Source organism: Panthera pardus, unplaced genomic scaffold (assembly GCF_024362965.1).
Source record: "Panthera pardus isolate Hobbes unplaced genomic scaffold, ASM2436296v1 HiC_scaffold_20, whole genome shotgun sequence".
NCBI lineage: Eukaryota > Metazoa > Chordata > Mammalia > Carnivora > Felidae > Panthera > Panthera pardus.
Window position 1 is genome coordinate 92,479,876 of NW_026526766.1, and position 23,821 is coordinate 92,503,696.

General features: G+C 60.4%; 1 protein-coding gene across 4 annotated transcripts in view; it reads left to right on the plus strand.

The window, feature by feature from the left end:
* Window positions 1-23,447, plus strand: part of CAMSAP1 (calmodulin regulated spectrin associated protein 1) — a 55,724-nt gene extending 32,277 nt beyond the window's left edge. Inside the window, exons 6-20 of one of the 4 annotated variants that reach the window (XR_002076419.2) lie at window positions 150-182; window positions 2,733-2,874; window positions 7,764-7,903; window positions 7,993-8,089; window positions 10,580-10,757; window positions 11,180-11,271; window positions 11,973-12,057; window positions 12,740-15,077; window positions 15,988-16,124; window positions 16,919-17,127; window positions 17,210-17,312; window positions 18,636-18,751; window positions 19,151-19,269; window positions 22,308-22,777; window positions 23,198-23,447. Coding sequence is in view for 2 of the 4 variants with exons in the window: in XM_019435927.2 (XP_019291472.2) it covers window positions 150-182; window positions 2,733-2,874; window positions 7,764-7,903; window positions 7,993-8,089; window positions 10,580-10,757; window positions 11,180-11,271; window positions 11,973-12,057; window positions 12,740-15,077; window positions 15,988-16,124; window positions 16,919-17,127; window positions 17,210-17,312; window positions 18,636-18,751; window positions 19,151-19,269; window positions 22,308-22,610 (4,092 nt within the window). In the remaining 2 variants the exon portion in view is untranslated. Of the gene's footprint in view, window positions 1-149; window positions 183-2,732; window positions 2,875-7,763; window positions 7,904-7,992; window positions 8,090-10,579; window positions 10,758-11,179; window positions 11,272-11,972; window positions 12,058-12,739; window positions 15,078-15,987; window positions 16,125-16,918; window positions 17,128-17,209; window positions 17,313-18,635; window positions 18,752-19,150; window positions 19,270-22,307 lie in introns of all 4 variants that reach the window. The other 3 variants (XR_002076420.2, XM_019435927.2, XM_019435929.2) reach the window with 3 other exon arrangements.
* Window positions 23,448-23,821: the final 374 nt, after the last annotated feature.

The window sequence follows — 23,821 nt, forward strand, 5'->3', positions numbered from 1 at the left end:
CATCCAGGTCATGCGCCCTGGGCGGGTCTCACTTGTCAGAGGACACCCGGCTCTCCTGTGACTGTTGTGTGAAAGTGTGCGCGACGCGGTCCGGACGCGGCCCGCCCGCTGACACCGTCTCCTGCCTTCCTTCCCTGCTTCCCGCGCAGTCCCCCTCCAAGTGGTACTGGAAGTTAGTGCCCGTAAGTGACCTCCGCGCACCCGCTGCATCCAGACGGCCATCCTGTCGCAATCACTCGCTTCCATTAAACAGCTGCTCACACCTGAACCTGCCTCTTTTGTCCAATGTCCTCCTTGGTATTGTCGTCACTTCCCTGCAGTACTAGCGAGAACGCGATTCTGGGCTCAGCAGGCTTTCCGTAGACACGCCCAGTTTGGTTTTGCCCGGTTTCTTAGGTAGTTTTAGAGACTGAAGGTTGTGTTTCTTCTTAACGGACACTTAGTTACTCTTTACGGGAGAACGAGCGGACATTCTTTCTTCTCGCAGACACCGGAGGGAAGGAGGGAATGAGACTAGTCTCATTTCCCAAGTTACTGTCTACGTTTTTTGTCCTGACGTTACCTTCCCTGATGGTGGTATTTAATGCGATCTCGCTCAGGAAGTGTCACGTGGGTCGTCCAAGGACGAAGGGCCTTGTGGAAGGGAGGGAGGGGCTTCTGTCTCTAGGGACAGCTCCCTGGGTGTCGGGACCACCCCCGCTGCCCGCCCGCCTGCCCGCCCGGGGTGGGGAAAGGGTCTGAGTTAGGTCAGCGTGGATGCGGGCTTTCTGGGATCCAAGTTAACTTCCGGTAAAAGGAAAGTTACGAGCCAGTGACTTGGACCTACCGCGTTAGCTGTGCTCCCCACCTGGTGGTGCATTCTGGGAGCAGAACCAGCGTGCTAACGCCATTCCTGTGGAAAAACACCGGCTACTCCAAGGGGTGCATTTCGCGGTGAAGTCTTAGAACACACCTTTTTGCACACCCCTTCACTTGTCTGTTCCTTTAGTTTAATTACTCAGACCGGGTTATCCTTAGAGTTTTATCATAGAGGAAATACCACGGCTGTAAGCTGGTAAATCCGACCCACGTGAGCGGTGACGTGTTCTGCTTTGTGGCCAACTTTGTGGATAATTTTGCTTCTCTTTGAGATGGATTAGTAACAAAGAAGAGGAAAGCATTTTTGTGAATCTTTACGTGTCTCTTAACTTCCCGAATCCTGAAGGCCACAGCGCTAAGTATGAACCTGTGTTATTTAGCGAAGAGAGCGTCAGAAATGGAGCTGTCCTGTAGGAAGCAAAGTCTCAGCTGAGGGGTTTGTAGAAGCTGAAAACCGTGACCAAGGGCGGTGAGCGTCCGGGTCTCCTTGGAGACGCTGGTGGCCATGGCTGTGCCTCCAGCCCACAGCACACGGGCCGGTGAGGACGAGCACGGGCGGGTGTGGCCAGGCCGGCAGGCTTGGATGGTTCAGCCCGCTGCGCTGCAGCCTGGAGGTTTTAGGAGCCTGACTCGAAGGTCCTACTCCCGTGTTCAGCTGTGTCCCCTGAGTTCAGTTACACACATGCCATCTGTGCTCAGTGGAGAAACCATTTGCTTCACCGCATGCCGTGCTCCGTCCCATGTGTGCCGTGTGGTCTGTGTGGAAGCCTGGCCCGGAGCATGCCCCACGCCCTGCATGCCGCACCCCGGGCCCGCCGCGGGCCTCGAGAAACAAGTTAAGGTCTCCGTCAACACAGACTTGGGTGACACAGGATAAACCGCATTCCCGTTTTGAAAGAATGCGTTAGGCGTCTTTTATACCCGATTCCAGCATCGATCACCCTGTGTATTTATTCAGACGACTTTAAATTCTCAACTGCCGAGAGATGGTTTTTCCTGGGGCTGAACCCATCTGTGCAGCTCTCAGCGACCCACAGTCGTTAGCACAGACTGCTGGTTTCCTCTCTCCCGCTTCTGTCGTGTATTTTCTCCCGCTGGAGAAGGCGCGTCCCGACCGGAAGCGTTAACGCAGGAGGGACGGAGTGCGCGGCAGGACGTCCGGGACAGGCCCCCCTTCCCCGGACGGCTTGCGTGTCTGCACGCTCGGAACCTGACGCGGTGCCGTGGGGGCCGCGCGGAGAGGCTCGGGGTGGCGTGCATACCCTGCCCTCCAGAGGCGCAAGTGTGGAAACCTTGGAAAAGCACCTGTTTTACGTGGCACCTCGCGTGCATTCGGTTTCCTGACGCTTCGTTGCGTTTATTAAAGGGTCCGGTGGATGTTTTCTATGAAATTTTGTCGAACCGGTTTGGGGAGTTTCTCAGACCAGACGTTAACGTTGTCGTGCGCTTTTCTTACTGGCTGAGGTTCGTGCCGATGATGCGGAGGAAAGGAACAGTCAGGTGGGTCTTCGGAGCATTAGGGTGGTCACTGCTTAACTTGTTTCTCGCTTGCTCAGAGGATGCGGCTTTCGGTAGCGTAGCCACGCATTCCGTATCCGGTCTCACGCGCCCCGTAGCGTGGGACAGCCTTGGCACCGTTAGCAGCTAACTGCTGTCCCCCAAGCGTGGCCGTGGCGCTCAGTGCCCTGGATCTTGACGTGTGTGTCCAAGGCCGAGTACGTCATCCAGACGTGTGAGCTTTTCCATATGATCGCCATTGTTCGAAACATCATCCCGCGGGCATCTGGGCAGTTCCAGGTTTAACGGCCTGCCCTTAGCGGCCGGGGTCGTGGAGGCACGTCACGCGTGGACCGTTCTCCTTCTGTCGCCCGCAGGTGCGCTATCGCCGAGAGCACCTGTCCGCGAGGCAGCCGCCCTACTTCCCGCTGCTGGAAGACCTGATGAGAGACGGCAGTGACGGGGCCGCCCTCCTGGCCGTGGTCCACTACTACTGCCCGGAGCAAATGAAGCTGGATGGTGAGTGCGGAGCGCCCCCCGGGGTGGGCGCGAGGCCCGGGCAGCGTCACGCGCAGCCTGATGCACACGCGCAAAAGCCTGGGAAGCGGCTCGCTGAGACGCCGGCTGGGACGTTAGCGGGTCGTGTGCTCACGCTTAACCTGCAGTTGTATCCCGTGAAGAAATTGTAGAGTGTTAAGGGTACGTGACTTCTCCTAAGTTCCAGAGCGGGGAGGACTTTGTCCATCCCGCCGCAGCTGACGTAAAGCACCTGGAAGCTGCTTGGGGGCCGGGAAGATGCAGAGTCCGTCTGAGTGGCTCGTGCCCGAGTGGTGCCGGTGCCAGCGTGTGTCTTAGGCGCTCCCCGCCCGACAGTGGCCGCGTGCGGGGCCTCGGGAACGGGAATTCTGGTCTACCCTGTGCTGCGCATCCTTCTTTCTGAAGGAGGGAGGTACGGGCCAAGAGCACGGCCAGACGACTCCCCCGCCCGTGACATACTGGTCTTAGATCCTGGCACCAGAGGACGGAGCGGGAGTCGGTCCTGCTCCAAGTACAGGAGTGCTGGATAGAGCGTCTTTTATAAATAAGACAATAGCAGAACTTGAAAGAGCGGGGGAGACTCAGGTTCCAGAGGGTCTCTACGCTGCAGTGACAGTCCCGAGTTCCGAGTCAACACCTGTTTGCCCCGAGTCCTGTCTGGTCTCCCGTGCCCCTCTAGCCTTGGGGCTGTGTGTGGTTGGGGGCAGTGACCAGGACCCTGGGAAGGGCTAGGAAAGGCCCATCTGCCGGCCTGGGACAGATGCCGGAGATGCGTCGGATGCCAGGGGCCCCGGGCCCTGGGCCAGGGATCTTTCTCGAGGAGACGGAGCTGCCAGCCTGCGTCACGGACGGGGAGGGGCTGAACTAGAGGCTGCCCGCGTGGCAAGGGGAAGGTTCTGGTGGAACGGAGTCTCGCACTAGTGCAAGCCCTGGGTCACGGCAGGAGGGAGGTCTGCTGTATGGGGGGTGCCCCGGCCGCCGCACATGAGCCCAGTGGGAAAGGAGGACCACGTGGGCCGACAGCCTGCGCAGAACCGGCAGAGGTGACAGACAGGCCTGGCACCCGGGCGTGGGCGGAAAGGATGTTGGAAGGAGACACCGGATGCTCACGGTGACGGCGGACAGAAGGCAGGCGGTGGGAACACTAAGACAGACAGGGAACGAGCTTGTTGAACGTGTGATGGAACTTTCCGGGGCCCTCAGCACCTGGTTTTGTTGTCCTCTGCATCCTCGGTATTGTTCAGGTCTGCCTGCGGTTCGCCAGGTCGGGCGGTTCCTGCCGCAGTGGCCTCTGGCCGATCCGTTGGGGGTCTTAAGACAAAGCAGACTCCTGGCAGGAGGGGGTCCTTACGAAAGAGGAGCAAGGACGTGGTGGTGTGTCAAGCCTCGTCGCGTCTGGCCCTGGCACGCTGGCAGGTCAGAAACACGACGGACGTTCAGGAGCAGCGAGCGGACTCACTCCCGAGCTCGGTCACGGGGCCTGGCTGACGAAGCAGGTACGAGTGGAGGAAGGCCACGCACGGGATGTGGAGCGCAAGAGTCACGGCGTGGGCCAGCGTGCCGACCGCGACGCCGTCCGCTCTTTGAGAATAGCCGAGCCCGGAAGCGTGTGTAAGAAGTGGACTTGACCGTGGCCCCAGAAGGAGCCTCAGCAGCTCGCAGACCACGACAGGTTTCCCGCGGCGCGGCAGAGCGAGAAGTCTTTCTCCAAACCTCTCAACTCTTCAATGCTCGGAAACCAAAGAGGACACTGTCACGTGCTTGTGGCTCAAAGTCGCAGGCTCGGCGCAGTCGTCTAGCGCGGGCTGCACGAGGGGCAGGGTTTTCATCCGTTTTGTTCGGGGACGCGTCCCAGCCAGCAGACCTGGCGCCCGGGACACGCCGGCGTTGAGGAGACAACTGACTGCATAATGAGCGAGCACCACACACGCACACACGCACGCCAGAGCCGGGGGCCTCAGGGCACGTTCTGGAAAATGAGCGCGAACTCGGTTCATGTCGTGCGGTAGAAAAGAGGTAAAGCCAAAGAACGCTGAAGGAGGGAGAGTGGGGGGTGGTCTTCTCTCTCCCGCCAGTCGGAGATCACGACACCAGGAAGGGGCTGAAGTGCAGGCTCCGTCTGGGAGGAGACAGGAGACGGGGCACGTCTGGTCTCGGAGCGGCGAGCACCTCGTTAGGGAGCGGCGAGGAGGGCAGGGGGCTCGTGCCGGGGCAGCAGGCCGGCTCGCTCCCGCAGAATCCCGCACAGGCAGGGGAACGGACGCGCCCGGGGCGTGGGACACCGCGGTGACCTCCTCCCCACGCGCCTCAGAGATGGGCCCGCGCTCCCGGGGCAGCCGAGCCAGACGGCTCGAGTCCCAGACGTGTCGCACACGGCCCGGCAGGTACAAGGTGATCGCCGCGTCAGTGCTCTGTGTAAAATTCTTCACGCTGGGAGGCGAGCCTGATCTCCGTCCGCCTGCCCCAGGAGGCTGCGTACATTCCAGCCGGGGAGGGGGCCGCTGACGGGTAGACGGGACTTGGTTCATAAACGCAGTGGAATATCAGGCGGCCACGAGAAAGAGCGGAAGCCTGCCATCTGCGACCACGTGGGCGGACCTGGAGGCCGTTGGGCTGAGTGAAATAAGAAAAAAGGAATAATAAAGATAAATAGTGTCGATTTCACGTGTGTGGAGCGTGTACAGAACAAAGCCGAAGTCGCCGTAAATGCAGAGAACGGACTGGTCGTTGCGGGGGTGGGCGGGCGCGGACAAAAGAGCCAGAGGGTGAAGGGGCACAGAACAAGCCACGGGACGAGCGGCACGGGGACGATCGCGGTATCGGAGCGACTTCGTCCGGTGACAGACGTGAGCGCACCTACGCGGTGAGCGTTTCCTAACGTCTGTGGCCGCGGACTGCTGTGTGACACTCCTGACGTGTGAGGGGCGTCGGCTCGCCTCCCGTGGCTCCTGCTTGCTCTCGCCGTCTCAAGTGGCACGAACGGAGGTGCTTGAAGACCTTTGCTTTTTACCAGCGTTTCTTCGTGTTAGTGATTTTTCAAGGGAGCAACGTGTTTCATATCTCGTTTCGTGTCGTCTTGCCGACTTTGTGTCGTTGACTGAGTGGATATACGGTGCTAAAAAACCGGGAAGGACGCTTCTGTGCAGAATCTGGCCTCGGGCAAAGACCCACGGCCGCTGCCCTCGGGCGGCCATCACTGAGACCCCTGCCGCCACCCGCCCCCCTACCGTGAGGCCCACGTCCCGGTGCCCCGCGCTCGACTCTGGGTGGCCACGGGTCCCCCGACACTTGAGGAAGGCACCGGTGTGAACACGAGGCCAAGCCTGCAGGGGCCCCGCCGGCGAGCAGGGAAGACGGTGGAGATGAGAGAGGGCGGCGGCCACGACTGGGCGCCGGAGGAGAGCGTCGGGAACACGGCGTCCTGGGTGGAGGGGCGCCGTAACTCGCCAGAAACGGGCCCGTGGAGGGAAAACGCGGCTGCTGAAATTGAAGAGTTCACGGAGGTGCGGGGGCGCCTGGGTGGCTCCGTCGGTTGAGTGTCTAACTTCGGCTCAGGTCACGGTCCCGCGGTTTTGGGTTCAGGCCCCGTGTCAGGCTCTTCTGCACTGTCAGTGTGGATCCTGCTTGGGATTCTCTCGCTCCCTCTCTGTCACTCCCCTGCTCGATCTCTGTCTGTCTGTCTGTCTCTGTCTCTCAAGATAAATAAATCAAGAGTTTACTGAAGTGTTAGATGACGGGCAGCGGTCTCCGGCGGAGGAGAGCCTTACCGTGGGGGTGCGGGTGCGGTGCCGTCTCGTTACTGAAGGAAGAGATCTGAATCAGATACGGTGTGGTGTCAACGCTTCCGTCCGAGCGGACGATCCTTGGGAGTCTGATCCCGATATCCGTGATGTTTCATAATCAGCGCAAAGTAAGGAAGCAGCTCTTAGCGGTGTCCGTGCGTAGTCAGTCCGCTTAGAACACTGTTCTGTGTTGATCGTGCAGGACGCGGCGGGGGACGGACTTCGTCGTCGTGAGTTTGGGGCACCGCAAATGTAGTCTGTGCTTCTGAACTCTTCCCGGTGATTTCTTCTGAAGAATAAAATTATTTAAAAAAATTATTTTTAAATCGGTTCTTTTCTTACTTACGTGTATTGGCAGGCAGAGTTCTCTCACGTCATCTGCGCGGCTCCTTCCGTTTCAGTCTGAGCTGCGTGTAGCTGTCTGGCGGTGCTGGTCCGGCGGGGGCGCCACCGGCCTGCAGAGCAGCGCCCCAGATGCCGCCGACCAGCCGTCCCCAGCCTCTTTCGTGGAGGGAGACCTCTGCTACGCGTCGTCTCCTGGTTTGGGGGAACAGTGGTATTCTGGACTACTCCTTGGGTAGCCTGCCCCCCCCCCCCCGCCCCCACGGTGGAGATAACCTCATGCAAGGGGTCCAGTGGGTGCAAGAAACTTGGTAAAATGTTAACAGCTTTATGCAGCAGTGTCCTTTATCAGCTGAAAAGTGACGGTACTGTCCATTCTGGAACCGCAGGCTTAAGATCTCAAAGTTTCTGGTGTGCTTTTTTAGATGTTAACAACTAAACTCAAAGCCTGGAGATTCTCCGGTCTTTTTCTGGAGAGCTTACTTTCTGTGTTTCTTGTTACTTGTTCTACTTAGTACAGTGTTTAAGTGTCTTAATGTTATCCTTTTAAACATCAGTATTCCCTTCATTTAAAATGTTTTCATTTCAAATCATATGTACATATACACGTGTGTGTGTGTGTATATACGTATATACACACATATATACACACACACATATATATACGTGTATACACATATGTAAATGCAAACACACTTGTGAAGCAGAGTGTGTATGATAAACTGTAGTTTTCTCTTTGCCCGTCAGATATATGCTTGAAGGAGGTAACGTCGATGGCTGACAGTCTGTATAATATTCGGCTTCTGAGGGAGTTCTCGAATGAGTATCTTAACAAATGCTTTTATCTCACCTTAGAAGACATGCTGTATGCTCCCTTAGTGTTGAAGGTAATCATGAATTATTAAAGACGCATTTTTTAAAACCATCGATGAATAAACTATTTATCGTGTCCCTGTTTTTGTTTGTTTTCTTTCAGCCGAACGTTATGGTTTTTATTGCCGAGCTCTTCTGGTGGTTTGAGAATGTCAAACCAGATTTCGTTCAGCCCAGGGATGTTCAGGAGCTGAAAGACGGTGAGTGACAAACCTTCTGGGAATCGATGGCCGTTTCCTCCCAGAGATGCCGAATACAGTACTCCAGGGCGCCCTTAACGGGTCTCCGCCTTGTCATGCGACAGTGGCGTTTACGTGCTTTCCTCTGGGAATACAGAGACCTGCGCTGTCCTCATAGCTGCGTGTCTGCAGCTCTCGCATCATGTCCTAGAGCGTTCCTCAAAGAGCTTTTCCCAGCGTGCGGCTCTGGGCCTGTGCTTGTCCTGTAAGATCAGAATCCGGCTCGTTCGGAGAGTGATTGGAGTTTTACAAATAGACCAAAGGAGCTTGCCCCTTTTGCCACACCGTTCTGCCCATGGCCTACAAAATTCTTCCTCGGCTGGGAAGAATGCAGCTCTAGTCTTGTCTGTGGGGCAGAAAAAACTGTGTTTGCCACGGGGTAGGACAAATCTGTAAGGACTTAAGAAGATAGTATGGAAGGGTGCCTGGGTGGCTCTGTCGGTTAAGCTCAGGTAAGTCCGACTTCGGCTCAGGTCATGTTCTCACGGCTCGTGAGTTCGAGCCCCGCGTCGGGCTCTTGTGCTGCCAGCTCGGAGCCTGGAGCCTGCTTCATATTCTAGGTCTCGCTCTGTCTCTGCCCCTCCCTCGCTTGCGCTCGGTCTTTCTCTCTCTCTTTCTCAAAAATAAATAAACATTAAAAAGGAAAAAAAAGACAGTATGGAAGAATGTCTTCATGTCCTTGCGATTCCATAGAAAGAATCTAAAAAGCCACAAAGGAAACAATTAGTAACACAGACACCTTAAAATTGAGACTTTGTTTTCATTGAAAGGAGATAAAGAGTTAAAAAAAAGAAAACTAGCTATAAAGGGGAAAAGACACTCCTAGAACTTACAACAGATACCTGTACCCAGAGCGTATACTCAGTACCCAGATCGTGTAAAAAACTTGTTCATACCAGTGAGAAAAAAAAACAAACAAACAGAAGAAAAGCAAAAGACTTGCACAGGTACTTCAATAAAGCGGTGCTCCAAATGCCCAGTAAACGCACGCAGAGATGCTTCGCCTAATCGGTAACGAAATGGTGACCAACAGATGTCCCCGTCGTGTTGGCCGCAGGCTAGTCGAACGGTGCCAGGGCTTGGGGAAGAACGCGGGTACATTTCCCTGTCCTTGTCACTGGCTTCCCCAGCTCAAGAGCCTTAGCATCATCTCTTGCTTGAGAGGCTGGTCGCCTGTTCTGCCTCTGCAGAGGGCCTCGTCCTGGTCCCTGCCCGGTTGCTCTCCTTCCCACTGTGTCCTGTGAGGTCGCGTGCTGCACATGACCCCTCTCTGTGCACCGGACCCTGAGTGCCTTCCCGGGAGTCTCCGACCGCCCCCGCCCCCCTGGGGTTTCACCCCGAGGTGTCGACCATCACCTGGGAGCAGGGCCGGCACTGGAGGCGGAGATGGGCAAACTCGTGGCGTTTGGCTGCAGGGTGTGGTGACGACGCGCGCTCTGGCCTGGAAGGGCTGCCCTCCGAAGGACGGTGGTGGTTTTTCAGACACAGCGGGAGGGAGACTTGGAGGCAGCAGGGCAGGGAAGGGGGGCACGGCGGGGCTCACGGGTCACCGGCCCACCCCGGCGCCTCTCTGCTGTAAGGCACGTCCCTGGCATCACGTGGGTGGCGTGGGCACCTGCTGGCTGCTTTGGGCTACAGGCGTGGCTGAGCCCTGCGGACGGGAAGGCGGACTCGAGGCGGGACGTGTGTCCGTCTGCTTCAGTGGGTCACCGGTCCTCCCACGGCGGGTCTGAGAGACTTGATGTGCCACCACGTGGGCATCTGGCTTCTCGGGGACCGGTCCCTCTGAGGGGCTCTGTGCCGGCCCCGGGGGAGCCTGCCTTTCGCCTCCCCGTGTAGGTGCAGCCCTGCCCCGGCCCCTTCGTGCGCGGGCGCACCGTGCCTGCGTGGCGGGGCTGACGACAGGCCTGCTGGCAGCAGCCTGCGGCATCTGTCCGCGTTCGGGGTTGCCCCACCTGTTAAGCGGGCCCGGGCTTCTCTTCTGTCAGCAGGCGTCGTGGGGCTGCAGGGGCCCAGCGTCCGCCTCTGCGTGTCTCCCACTGGGATCTGTAGTCCGCGTGGCGGTGCCTGTGGAGGGGCCCTTGGCTGCTCTGCGCCCCATTCGGAGCCCGTGTGCCACTTGGGCGGGGTGTCCCCCAGGTCAAAGCGTGCCACGTCTAGAACCCTCCTCCCCATGAGAGCTGTGGGATGTGGTGGTTTGTGTTTTACTTGGGTGGGTGACCTGGGGTGCCCCTGACCACCGGACCCCTGGTTCTGGGCTGAGGCTCTGTGTCCCTGCTGGTGGTCGGGCCGCCGGCTGGTTCCCGCCCTGCCGGTGTTGCAGCTTTCACTTTCGGCAGTCGTCTTGTTTTGGGAGAAGTCTGCGGGTTGTTTCATTTTTTAGGCGCTTCTTGCTAAGTTTTCGGTAACTGCGAATAACACGGACGTTTCTGTAAATTGCCATTTGTGCAGCTAAAACGGTGTCGCACCACAAGAGTAGTCGGCCTCCCGTTCCCATCTCCAACGCCACCAAGCGCAGCTTCCTGGGCAGCCCCGCGGCGGCGAGCCCGGCCGACGTGCAGCCCCCTGCTGCCCTGCCAGCCGAAGGCGGCCACAGGCACCGCCTGCACCCCGAGGAGCCCGAGCACCTGTGAGTCCCCGTCCGCTTCTCTTCTCCAGTTAGTTTGCACTCAGAATCGCAGTTCGTGTTCTGTGGGGGTGATGGGGAAAGTAGGGGGGGTTGGCCGTGGGAGGCCTCCCCCGCCCGCCCCCCCCCCCCCCCCCCCCCCCGCCTTCTGCTTCCGGCAGCCCCAGGCAGGGGAGGGTCTGCACAAGCCACTGTGTCCCCGAGTGGCAGTTTTGGGATATTTATCCCGGGTTTGAAGTTCTTGGTACTCTTGGCTAATTTTTATAATAATTAACTTTTCCCAAAGAACCTGTGATTTTCTCGTATGTTGCCGTGATTCGTGATTCTCTCTGTGGTTTATTCTCTGTGGTTTATTACATACATTTGCCATTGAACTTGGAGACTGATACACTGGTGATTCTCTTTTCCTGTTCTTTCCCATTCAGGGGGAAAGGCGCCTCTGCCTTTAGCCCGTCACACCCTTTACTGCCTCTGAGACAGAGACAGCAGAAGACCGCGCAGGGGGAGGGCCTTCCTGGTAAGAGCGCACGTCCCCTGCACCTGCCTTGGTCTTCTGTCCTTCCTCCTGCAGCCTATGCATTAGGTGATGGTCCTCGGTGGGATACTCCTACTCTGATTTGGTCATTGTAGTCCGGAAAATTTTAATTTGTGTGGATGTTTCCTAGAATGTATAGTCTTTATGGTGAAGGTATCATTTTGTTTTTTAAACACTTATTTATTTTTGAGAGATGGAGCACGACTGGGGGAGGGGCAGAGAGAGGGAGGTACACAGAATCCAAGGCAGGCTCCAGGCTCTGAGCTGTCAGCACAGAGCCCGACACGGGGCTCGAACCCGCAAGCCGGGAGATCATGACCTGAGCCGAAGTCAGCTGCCCAACCACTGAGCCACCCAGGCACCCCTGGTGAAAGTATCATTAATTACGTGAAGCATACAGAAAATTGTTCTGTCGTACCTAATAAGCAAGGACTTGCACGTATGGATGTTTAGTTAGAGGTCCGATGGTCTCATGTCATGATTTGGACTAAATACTAAGTCACGTGTTACTTACTGAAACTCTTGAAGGCTGTACCGTGGTTGTCATTGTTTTTCTTGGGCAGTTCTGGTATACTGAATTACAGCACGTTTCCTTGAGAAATTTCCACATTAGGTTGCAAGAATTTGAGATGCTACGAAGTCAGCTGCTTAATACCGAACGCCCTGCTTCCTCCTCCCTGCAGATCAGCGACACCGGTCCAATTCTTTGACCCGAGTGGATGGCCAGCCACGAGGTGCAGCGGTAGCATGGCCAGAAAAACAGAACAGGTGAACTCTGTGTTTCAAGGAAGTTTCTGTGTGAATTGTTCATCAGGTTAACCTTGCCCTTCTCCGGAGGGGGTCCAGGGGCCGCTGGGCTCGCCGAGACCCACCCAGGGAGTCCGTGGCTCAGAACCGTTTCCTCACAGTGCTGGGGTGTCCTCTCCTCGGTTTTTCTCATTCTTCTGACAGATCGAATCCCGAGGCAGACGGCAGAGAGGATCACGAGAGTGTTTCACTCCACATAAGCTTTTTCCGTTTAGAAAATACGGTCATACCTTACGGGATGGCTTTCTTGCCATAATTTTTTTTGTTTTTGAAACGTTTCAGCTCTGATGTTAGCACCGTAAACATTGGTATCGATATGTAATACTAGCTTCTGTGCTGCCGGAGCGAGCGCTCAATGAGCGTATGACCAAGACTCTTTGGGGGCCTCGGCAGCTTTTAAGGGCACAAAGAGGTCCCGGGGCCTCTTCATGCGCAAACCAAGTGTCCCCTACGTGTTTGGGGACTGCCGGACTTGAGCTGGTCTCTGTTGTCCTCTGCTCCGGGGAAGGGTTTGCTTAAATCCCCTAGACGTAAGGCCGGTGCTCTCTTTTCGTAACTAGTGCCTCGTCTCTCCGTGTGTTTGAGTCCCCTTCTCGAATAGACGGTGGCGTGTGTCCAACGGGCTTCTTTCCCCACGTTGCAGGCCTGTGTCTCAGCCAGCGCCCTTTGCTCTCCATCACGCTGCCAGCTGTGACCTGGACCCCGGCTCCGGTGACAGTGTCAGCCTGGCCCGCTCCATCAGCAAGGATAGCCTGGCGTCCAGTGTCATTAACCTGACTCCGCAGAACCAGCCCCAGCCCGCAGCGCTGAAGACCGATGGCAAAAGCCTCCTGAACGACGTCCACATCGAGGATGAAGAGCTCGTGGCCGTCATCAGAACGGACGTGGTTCCCCATGGCGGCGACCGGGGCCTGCCGGCAAGTGCCAGGTCTCCCCAGAGACTGGCAGACACCCTAGAAAGGAAGCCTGAGGCTTTCTTCCTGGAGCCGTTGATGCCGGCCGTGCTTAGGCCGGCCAAGGAGAAGCAGGCGATCGCCAAGGAGGACGAGTGTGGAGAGGGGCGGCCACGGAGCTTCGCCTCTAAGAGACCCAGCGAGGGCCACCAGCCCCTGGTGCGCAAGAGGGCGCCCAGCAGTCACGGCGGCCGTGACCCAACCAGGACTTTCACCCCGATCTCCTGTCCGGAATCTCCCGCGGGCGTGGACCCCGTGCCCGCTGAGACGGGGCCGCAGGCGGTGAGTGATTTCGATCCGTCCCCCCGGGGACAGTCTGTCGACGGCTTCTTTCTCCACGTGGCCAGGGCCGCTGACGACGCGGAGGGCAGGTTCTGCGTCAGCTGTGCCAGGAGCCCCGGCGCCCACGACCCCGAGCCGTGGGCCGTGCTGAGGCAGGACTCGGACTCCGACGTCGCAGACCTGGAGGAAGCCGAGCAGGACTTGGTCGGCGAGGACCACCCCGTGGTGATGGCCGGGTACGTCGGCGAGGAGGAGTCGGCGAAGCTGCAGGAGGACATGAAGGTGAGGGAGCACGAGGACAAGGACGACGCCAGCGGCCGCTCGAGCCCCTGTCTGAGCGCCGTGTCCCAGGTCAGCGGCGTCTCCGCGGCCAGCGGCAGCGTGAAGATGACGAGCTTCGCGGAGCGGAAGCTCCAGAGGCTCAACAGCTGCGAGACCAGGTCCAGCACCAGCAGCTCCCAGAAGACCACGCCGGACGCCTCGGAGAGCTGCCCGGCCCCGCTGACCACGTGGAAGCAGCGGAGGGAGCAGAGCCCGGGCGGGCCGAGCGCGGACCACGCCAGCCTCCTGGCCTCCGAGCTGGTGCAGCTGCACATGCAGCTGGAGGAGAAGCGCAGGGCCATCGAGGCGCAGAAGAGGGAGGTGGAGGCCCTGTCCGCGCGGCAGCGGCTGAAGCTGGGGAAGGCCGCCTTCCTGCACGTGGTCAAGAAGGGGAAGGCGGACGGCGCCGCCCCGCCGCGCCAGCCCGGACGGCCGGCGGGCGAGCGTGCGCGGCACGACGGGGAGGACTTCGACGGGGCCCCCGGGACGGAGGAGCTGGCCGCGAAGGAGGAGGGGAGGGAAGGCGCCCTGCAGTCTCCGGACGTGGACGCCGAGAGCCCGGTCTTCCTGCAGCATAAAGCGACGGCCCCGGCCGCGCTGCACGAGCTGGAGAAGAGCAGGGCGCTGTCCGCCGCGCTGCTGGAGGACGCCGGCCGGGCGGTGGACGCGAGCGAGTGCGACCTGTCCATCGAGAAGCTGAACGAGACCATCAGCACGCTGCAGCAGGCCATCCTGAGGATCTCGCAGCAGCAGGAGCAGCTGCTCATGAAGCCGCCCGCGGCCCCGGCCCCGGGCCCCAAGCACGGCGGCCCGGACCAGCAGGTGCGCGCGGCCATCCACTTTGTGGAGCCGCTCTCCCCGCCCGGGACGGCCGGTCACCGCAAACCTCCTCGTCTCGGCCAGGCTCGGAATTCCCGCTCCGGGAGGCCGGCCGACCTGAAAGTCCCCAAGGACCGGCAGGCTTCCTCCCGCAGCAAGACCCCGACGCCCAGCGTGGAGAGCCTCCCGCACTTACGGCCCTGCCCGCCCCGCACCCCCTCCGACCCGGGCTGGGACGGTGTTGCAGAGCCTGGCGGTGACCCTCCCGAGAAGTACTTCTTTGACAGCTACCGGCTCCACGATGAGAACAACCAGCGGACTCTTGTCTTGTCTTCTTCCAAAGACGCGAATATCCTGTCCGAACAGATGAGCCTCAAAGAAGTTCTGGAAAGCGGCGTGAAGGAGGTGGGGCTCAGCTGTCCGTCGGTCTCAGGGAAGGAGAACGTCCCTGTGGATGAGCCCCCCAGAGGCAAGGCCAGTCTCATCGAGGTGGACCTCTCGGACCTGAAGGCCCCTGACGAGGACGGGGAGACGGAGGGCCCTCAGAGCGCCGTGGACCTCGCCAGCGAAGGCGACCAGAAGCCGGGGGTCGGCTTCTTCTTCAAGGTAAACTGCTCCCGGCATCTTCTCAGCTGGCGAGTCAGGACCTTACGCTCGGAGCGGGGCCGGCGGACCTCCCCCACCGCCCCCCGAAGGGCCAGGGAGGGATCCGAGCCCCCCACCCCATGTCGCAAGGACAGGGCAGGGCCTGTTGGTGCGATCAGGGCCGCGTGCCGGTGAGGCTGCTGCCCTGGGCCCGACTCGGGGATCCCGTGTGACCTGCGCGTGTCAGAGCCGCGGCTGGCGGAGGCACGTTCCCCAGGGGTTTTGTTTCCGTCTCTGCCTTTCTCATAGTGTCTCCTTAGGTGGAGGAGAGAGGCGGATGGTGGGGAGTCCTTTCTGTTTTCACGGTCTTTCTCCCACAGGGCACAGGATTTCTCTTTTCCCAAAAGCAAGAAGCAGGGTTTGGTTTTTAACGCTTTCAAACTGTAAATGAACGGGTATCGATCTGGGTGTCAGCTCACTGTGTGGAAACCCGGGGCACAGCCGTGTGGCTAAACTGGCTTCAGTAGGAGCATTGAGGAAGGTGGCCGGTTGGGGCTGTTTCTTTTTTTTGTTTTGTTTTTAAATGTTTGTTTATTTTTGAGAGAGAGACACACACACACACTGCGTGAGCGGGGGAGGGGCAGAGAGAGGGGGAGACACAGGATCCGAAGCAGGTTCCAGGCTCCCAGCTGTCAGCCCAGAGCCCGGTGTAGGACTTGAACTCACAGACCTGGAGATTGTGGCCTGAGCCCCTTAGGCGCTCCAGGTTGGGGCTGTTTCTGGGACTGGTTTCCGTTTGTATGTTAGCGTCTGTAAACCCCCGCTAATTCATCAGGGAGAATGGTGGACACGCGTGTTCTCCGTGCACACGTGCATGCGGGCGCCTGGAGGGCCGTGTCCCTCGGTGTGATGCACCTTGTCTGCTCCGTAGGATGAGCAGAAGGCGGAGGACGAGCTCGCCAAGAAGCGGGCCGCCTTCCTCCTGAAGCAGCAGCGCAAGGCCGAGGAGGCGAGGGTGCGGAAGCAGCAGCTGGAGGCGGAGGTGGAGCTCAAGAGAGATGAGGCCCGGTAAGCGGGCGCCTGCCCTGCCCCGCCCCTGCCCTGCCCCCGCCCCTGCCCTGCCTCGCCCCTGCCCTTCCCCGCCCAGCCCCAAGGCCAAGCTCTGGCTGAGGCACTTCTGGGACTCGTCCCTCTCATTCAGCACAACATCCCTGAGCTGTCAGTGCTCACCCTGGGGTCGCGTGGCTCCGCAGGGGTGCCGGGTGTCCCCCGGGGGAGGCGGGTGCAGGTGTGGGGGCGTGGGGTGCAGGGGCGTGGAGTGTCGGATGTGGGCGTGTGGGGCACAGACTGTTCGATGCAGGGGTGTGGGATGTGGAGGCACAGAGTGAAGGACGTGGGGGTGTGGGTCGCAGGGGTACAGGGCACAGGGTCGTGGGGTGCGGGGGGCATGGAGAATTGGATGCAGGGGTGCAGGGGCACAGAGTGTTGGATGCAGGGGTGAGGGTTGCGGAGGCACAAAGTGTGGGATGTGGGGGTGCGGGTTGCAGGGGTGCAGAGCACAGAGATGTGGGGTGTGGGAGGCACAGAGTGTTGGACGCAGGAGTGCAGGGGCACAGAGTGGGGTGTGGGGACGCGGAGTGTCAGATGCAGGGGTGCAGGGGCACGGGGTGTTGGATGCGGGCCTGCGGGGACATGGGGCAGGGCGAGGGGGGCAGGGGCACAGGGTGTCGGATGCGGGGGGGGGCGGGGGCATGGGGTGTCGGATGCGGGGGGGCGGGGGCACGGGGTGTCGGACGCAGGGGTGCAGGGACACCAGGCGCGGTGGCCGCCGCCCACGCCTGAGGGGAGCGGGTGTCCCGCAGGCGCAAAGCCGAGGAAGAGCGCATCCGGAAGGAGGAGGAGAAGGCGCGGCGGGAGCTCATCAAGCAGGAGTATTTGCGCAGGAAGCAGCAGCAGATCTTGGAGGAGCAGGGGCTGGGGAAGCCGAAGGCCAAGCCCCGGAAGCCACGGCCCAAGTCCGTCCACCGGGAGGAGTCGTGCAGCGACTCGGGGACCAAGTGCTCCTCCACCCGTAAGCAGGCGGGGCGGGCAGGGCGGCTGCAGCGGGCGGGGCGGCCCCGGCGGGCCTCGCAGCAGCTCCCTTGTCTCGCCAGCTGATCACCTGAGCCGCGCCCAGTCGGGCTCCAGCCTGTCCCTGGCTTCCGCGGCCACCACCGAACCCGAGAGCGTGCACTCGGGGGGCACACCTTCCCAGCGGTAAGGGGGAGCGGAGCGTGGGGCAGCGGGTTGTGTGCGGTGGTTCTGGGGCGATCTCTCCGCGGCCGGCCGCTGCCGCCGAGCTGGAGCCCTTTTGCTCTGTAGCCTTGACTTTAGCCGCGTGTCTTTCCCGTGAACGAGGACGTGTCCCCAGGTACCCACAGTTCCCGGATAGCGCTTCCCTGGGGCCCACAGCCCCCGTCTGTGGTCACCAGCCGTCCCATGGCGTCCTTGAGGGCCGAGGACCCTGCTCGGACCGCTCGTCACGTGAATCCTGTGCCTCCTTAGGCCAGACCGGCCTCTGCCCTCCTCTCCCTCCCTTGACCTTGATGCTTCTGACAGTCCAGGCCGGCTGTCTCGGGCCGCCCACAGCGAGGATTCTCCTCCCGATGAGCTTTAGGCTGCGCATTTTTGGCGAGCGTGTGTTTCTTGGCACGGCCTGTCAGGCGTGTCCTTACTGGGCCTTTCTGGCAGCGGGGGCAGGAGTCCTGCTGGCCCCGGGAAACTCCTTTGTGCTTAAGAAGGGATCTGGGAGAAGATGCTGGTGACTGTCGGTCCCACCGTTTGCTCAGGGGCGTCATAACCACTGCCGTTGCCTCGTCCCTTCGTCTGCGTGTGTTGTTGTCTCCTCTTGTCCTCCCCGTGAGCGTCCTCTCCTGGCCGTGGCCACCTTGTTCTTGCTCGTCATGTGTCTGGGCCTCGGGGAGGGCACGTCTCGGGGACTCCAGATCCCAGTTGGGGTTTTGTTCTAATGGTCGGTCGCCGGGGCCGGCTTTAGACTTGAGCCCCTGCTCCTCTGCGAGCAGCTCACGCAGCCTCGGTGCCACCGGCTTTCGCTGTGCTCAGTGGACACTGCCCTGGGGGACGCGGCTCAGGGATCAGAGTTGTTGAGACCCGGGGTTTTGCACCGAGCCCTCGGTGTTCCCTCCCTCCTCCCTGTCCGAGGCCTCGTCCCTCGAGTGTCGGCACCACCGGTGTCCCAGACTTTGTCCTCCAGCTTCCCGAGCCAGCGGGGACCCGCCCTGTCGGGGTGGAGCCTTCGGACGGACCTCTGGTGGAGGCCGACGTCCCTCTAGCGGGTCTGTTCCCGTCACTCTCTCACACCTGAGGTGTCGGGCTTTTGTATTTCGCCCAAGCTTACAGTTGTGATCCCCAGGGCGGAGCGGACAGACGGGCACCTCCCCGCCCCCGCGTTGCCGGAAGTCTCCACCTCGGATTTCCCTGCACCGATGGTGGGGGGGCGGGGTCCCACCAGCCCGTGTGGGTGGGGGCGCCAGGGGGTGCCTGTGACCATCCCTGTCCCATCGCCCTTTCCTTCGGCAGAGTTGAGTCCCTGGAAGCCTTGCCCACGCTGAGCCGTAACCCCAGCAGGAGCACAGACAGAGACTGGGAAACTGCGTCTGCTGCGTCCTCTCTCGCCTCCGTGGCCGAGTACACAGGTAACGGCCTCGCCCCCCGTGGAGAGCACGGGCACCTCCTTGCCCGGGTGGGGCGGGCCGTGCTGGGCCCCGGCCACCCCAATGGCGGGTGACGCGCCTTTCTGTCCCCGCGGCCCCGCGCCGAGTGTTGTGTCCTGGGGAGCCTCGGGATTTAAAACGTACTATTTCCTTTTTCTTTTTTGGGGGGATCAAAGAGAAAGTAGAAAGGGACAGACTAACAGCCACTTTAATCTTTTAATTCGTTTGTCGTTGAGAATTCTTCCGAACGGATTTGGGGTGGCTGGACCTTGCTGAGGGAGGCTGGCTGCCGCTTGGCTCTGGGAGACCGTCGGTTCTCGAGCATGTGCGCCCGGAGCGCGTCTTCGGGGATTAACGTCGCGGGTCTTGCCTGTTTGCCAGGTCCCAAGCTGTTCAAGGAGCCCAGTAGCAAATCAAACAAGCCGATTATTCACAACGCCATCTCTCACTGCTGTCTGGCTGGGAAAGTGAACGAGCCTCACAAGAATTCCATATTAGAGGCAAGTGTCAAACGTCAGCACTGAGGTTTTCAATAGCGCTACCAACCGCTGAGTCTTTGTGTAGAACGAAGGGTATTTGTAAGTTAAGGGTTCTTCCTAAAACGGCACTTAATTCGCTGAGTGCTGAGGGCGGTTGCTTGCTGTGGCTCTGAGCCGCCCTGCTGCTGAGTCCCCGGGCCCCGGTGCTGGGGCGTGGGAGAGCGTGGGAGAGCGCGCCGTCGCACGGGAGCCATCTGCACGGCCTCTGTGGCGCGGGGGCAGGGGCGGCGCGAGGAAGAGCAGGCTTCGGACGAGCCGCGCCGGAGGGCCTTGCGCTTGGGACAGAGCCGGAGGCTCAGGCGGGGCCGTGCGGCGGGGAGCCCGGGGGAGAGCGGGTGGACGTCGCGCACCAGCGGGGGACAGCGTGATTGTAGGTAGCGGGGGGAGCGGAGCTTGTGCACGCCGATGGCCTTGGCTACGGTGGTGGCGGGTGGGCGGATGGAGCCAGGAGGAGGCGGCAGGGGCGTCCTCAGGGTGGAGGGGCGCCCGGCGGCAGGAGCAGCTCTGTCCGCTCAGGTCACCGCACAGGTGGAAGTTCGGTGGTGAGAGTTGCGCTGACCGCCACCTTCCTACGGGTAACACTCGTCACACCTGCCGCGAGAACGCCGCTGGGCCTTGGGTTTTGTATTTTATTTTGAGAGAGAGAGCCGGGGAGAGCTCGAGCAGGGGGAGGGGCAGAGGGGGAGAGAGCGAGACCCAGGCAGGCTCTATGCTCGCAGCCCGCCTCAGGGCTCGATCTCGTGACCCTGGGATCGCGACCTGAGCCAAAATCGAGTTGGACGCTCAACCAACTGAGCCACCCGGGGGCCCTGGGCCTTGGTTGTCTTAAAGGTGAGATGGGGTGGTCTCAGCAAGAACGATGCGGAAGGCATTTGGAAGTAGAGAGTCAAGGTTAGGACTCACGTGCCCTTAGCCTGACTGGTGTTCAGTGTGGAGTGAGCCACGCCCTCTGCACCATGTGGGGCTGGGCGTGCCTTTCCTTTGATGTCTCATGCTGGTCCAGGTGCTGAGGGTCCATCCGGGAGCAAACTCACAGGTCCCGGCTGTGCAGCTGGCATTCTAGGGTATGAGGCGGCCCTTGATGGAGGAGTCTCGGCTTCTTCCGTAAGAGGCCAGACAGGAAATGGTTCCTGCTCTGCGGGGCTCAGCACGATGTCATAGTGTGAATCCCACCACAGACTGTGTGTGGACGGACGGGCGTGGCTCTGTCCCCATAAAACCCTTCGCAGCGGCAGGTGGTGGCCACGCTTGGCCCGTGCTGTAGGTGAGGAGGTGACGAGCCTGGGGGGCCGGGCAGCGGGTTAGGGGAAGGATGCCGCAGGCAGGTGGGAGCGAGCCGCTGGGCCGGAGGAGCTCAGGGGAGGGCAGAGGGCACCAGGAAGCTCCCACGGGGCGTCTGTGGGCAGGGGACCCAGGACAACCTGCCTTCCGAACGCCACGTTGGCTCGGGCCAAGCACGGACGTGAGGGGAGCAAGGGTGGGAGTGGGGACTCGAAAGGGCGGTGACGGGACTGCCCCCTGGGGCCGTGTCTGGAGGTGCATCCAGCGGTGTGTGTGTGTGTTTCCACGCAATTTTTGTTGAGTTGGATTCTCTTTTTCCCGGTTAGTCTTTTAAAACACGTATTTGTGTGTTATTTTGAGTTAACGACAGTACTGTGACGAAACCAATGTGTATTTATGAAAGATAAGTGTCTCTAAAGCAAAAAATGATTAGGAAGAACAGTGGCACCGTTTCACGTTTTTACAAATCCTTTAAGTTCCTGGGTCCTTGTCTGCTTCCACAGGCAGCATGTTCTGGGGACACCGTGACGTCGCCTCTGGAAAGGCCCGCTGCACACTCGGGGGGGGGGGGGGGGGGGGGGCGGGGTCAAGGCGGAACCCGGTAGCTGCTGTTGGAGGGCGGTGACCTCGAAACCCTCTGGTCGGGTCGCGGGAGCCCCGGGACTGGGGCTTGGGAAGCGAGAGGGCACAGTGTTGAAATAGGTCTTTCCAGGCATGAGGAGGATCTGTTCACAAACGTCCGCGACACAGGACGCTTAGTTCAGAGCACAGCGGGCCAGACGCTGTAACGAGGACCCGCAGTGCCGCTTTCGTCCGGTTCCTGCTCCTGGCGGCGTCACTGAGGTGTCCCTCACACCACACACCCCGTCCGTGGGCTCCGTGGGTTCCCGTCCGTGGGCGGAGCGGTGGCCCCGGCACCGCGCGGTGGGGGCGCAGAGAGAACCCTGTCCCGCTTGGCCGCTCCCCGGCCCCGCTCCCACCGGCCCGCCCTCCGTCGCTGGACGCGCGTCTCCTGGTCGTTGCGCGGAAGGGAACCCCTCGCCGGGCGGCCTTTTGGGGCCTTTCTCCCAGAGCGTTGCGGTTCTGCCCCTCCGTGTCAGGGTGCGGGTGAGGGCTCCCCTTCCTCCTGTGGCTCTTGGCCCCGGGTCGTGTAGCCACGTCAGTTGCAGGCCATTCGGCCGTCCGTGCCTTCCTGACGGTTCTGACGGTGCTGTTGTGCGAGGCGTGCGGGCGTGCTGGCGGGCGTGCGTGTGCGCGTGCGGGTGTGCCGGCGCGGGTGCTTCGGCGTCCCGGGTGCGCACCTCAGACCGGAAGTGCCGCGGCCCGCTGTGACCGCGGCGGTGGGAGCAGCCGCCCACGTGAGTTCCGATCCCCGGTGGGCAGCGGGAGGTCCCAGCGTCGCACCCGCAGCGGCACCTGCTGCCACCTTCCCCTGAGGCTGTGGCCCCCCCGGGGGCACCCTTGGCGTCCCGCGTGGCTTCGATGTGCGTTCCTCGGGTGGCTCCTACCGCGTGTGGCTCTTCACGCCGTCGTAAAAGCGTCTTTTCTCGCGTAGCCCGACCTGAGTCTCCGTGGCCCGTGACGCCTGCCGCGCTGGCTGTCGGGGCGGGAGGGCTGGGGCCGGGCGTCGGCAGGGCACCCGCGGGGCGCTGTGGCGGCCGTGACTGTTGGGCGTGGCCCTCAAGTCCCTGTCTCTTTTCCTTTACTCCCCAACACAGGAGCTGGAGAAGTGCGACGCCAACCACTACATCATACTGTTCCGGGACGCGGGCTGCCAGTTCCGAGCACTTTATTGCTACTACCCCGACACCGAAGAAATCTACAAGTTAACCGGCACGGGGCCAAAGAGCATCACCAAGAAGATGATTGACAAACTGTATAAGTACAGCTCAGACCGGAAACAGTTTAACCTGATCCCGGCCAAAACCATGTCCGTCAGCGTGGACGCCCTCACTATTCACAACCACCTGTGGCAGCCCAAGCGGCCCGCGGTGCCAAAGAAGACCCAGACTCGTAAATGACACCGGCGCCGGCGGGGCGGCCTGCGGGATGCGCGGACGGGATCGATATTTATTATTTTCGTTCGTTTGGTACGAAGCGTGCGGAGTCGCAGACCTTTTTCAGAGAGGCTTCGGTTGACAAAAGAAAAGCCTCCCCGGCGGCGCCCCCCACACGCACCGGGTGCCAGGTGGGGCGAGGAGGGGGAGGAGGCACCGTGCCTGGTGGCTCGCGGCCACCGCCGGCCACGCGGGGCCGGACGTGGGGTGCGCGTGTCGCGAGGTCTCCGGGCAGTGGATCCCTTTACTTGAAGTTCTCCTCGGTGTGGATGGAAAATGGTCTTCTCTTTCTCCCCTCCTACCCCGACCCCTTTTGCACGTGACCCAACCCCCTCCCCCCTCCTGTGCCGGCCGTCTGTAATCCCGTGGGGGTCACAGGGCTGAGGCTCGGTCTCGGGTCAGGGTGTTTGAATGTCGTTAGGAAAGGAATTCAAGTTGGGGGAACCTTGTTCGTTTGAGAAACTGTATGATATTTATTGATTGTGTCTACTGCCAATGTTTATATCCAGTTCTAAGATTTCTGAAAAAAATTCTTGTTCTTTGCTGCTCAGAAAACGTTTACTGAAAATCCCAGTTCACTAAAAGCACTGAAATCTGCAAAGTCTGTCTCCTACTAAGATGACGTTTACAGACGCGATGGTTTTCTGCCACGCAATCATGAGGACGGTGAGTGGTGCCATCAGCCGGCCTTCGCCTCATTGGAAATAGACGAGCGGAGCAGGTGACCGCCATCGCTCCCGGAGTTTGGGATTGCGCTCTGATGATTTGTTCACTTTAATAAAGACAGATTTTGGTACAGTAGACCAGTGTTCACTCTGAGCATGTTTCTCTCGAGAGGTGACGCGCTAAGCCGACGGTCCCTTTAGCGGCCGTATCGCTCCGTGACTTGTCTGGATTCTTGTTCCGAAGAGCAGTACGCCCCGAGAGGAGTGCGCGGCTCCTCGTCCAGATTGATAATCTTGTTCCGTTGGGCCTTTAAAAGCGGCGTAAGTGGTCATTTGCGGTGGAGCGGCTTCGGGTTCTCTCCACGTTGGTCCAGACAGTCGTGTCGCTAACGCTTCTCCGGACCAGATGCTCCCGGGAGACGGGCCTTCGGCCCCGCCGGGTGTGCGCCGCGGCTCCCCTCTGCCTGGCCGTCGCGTGGTCGCAGTCCTGACGCCGTGTGACGGACCAGC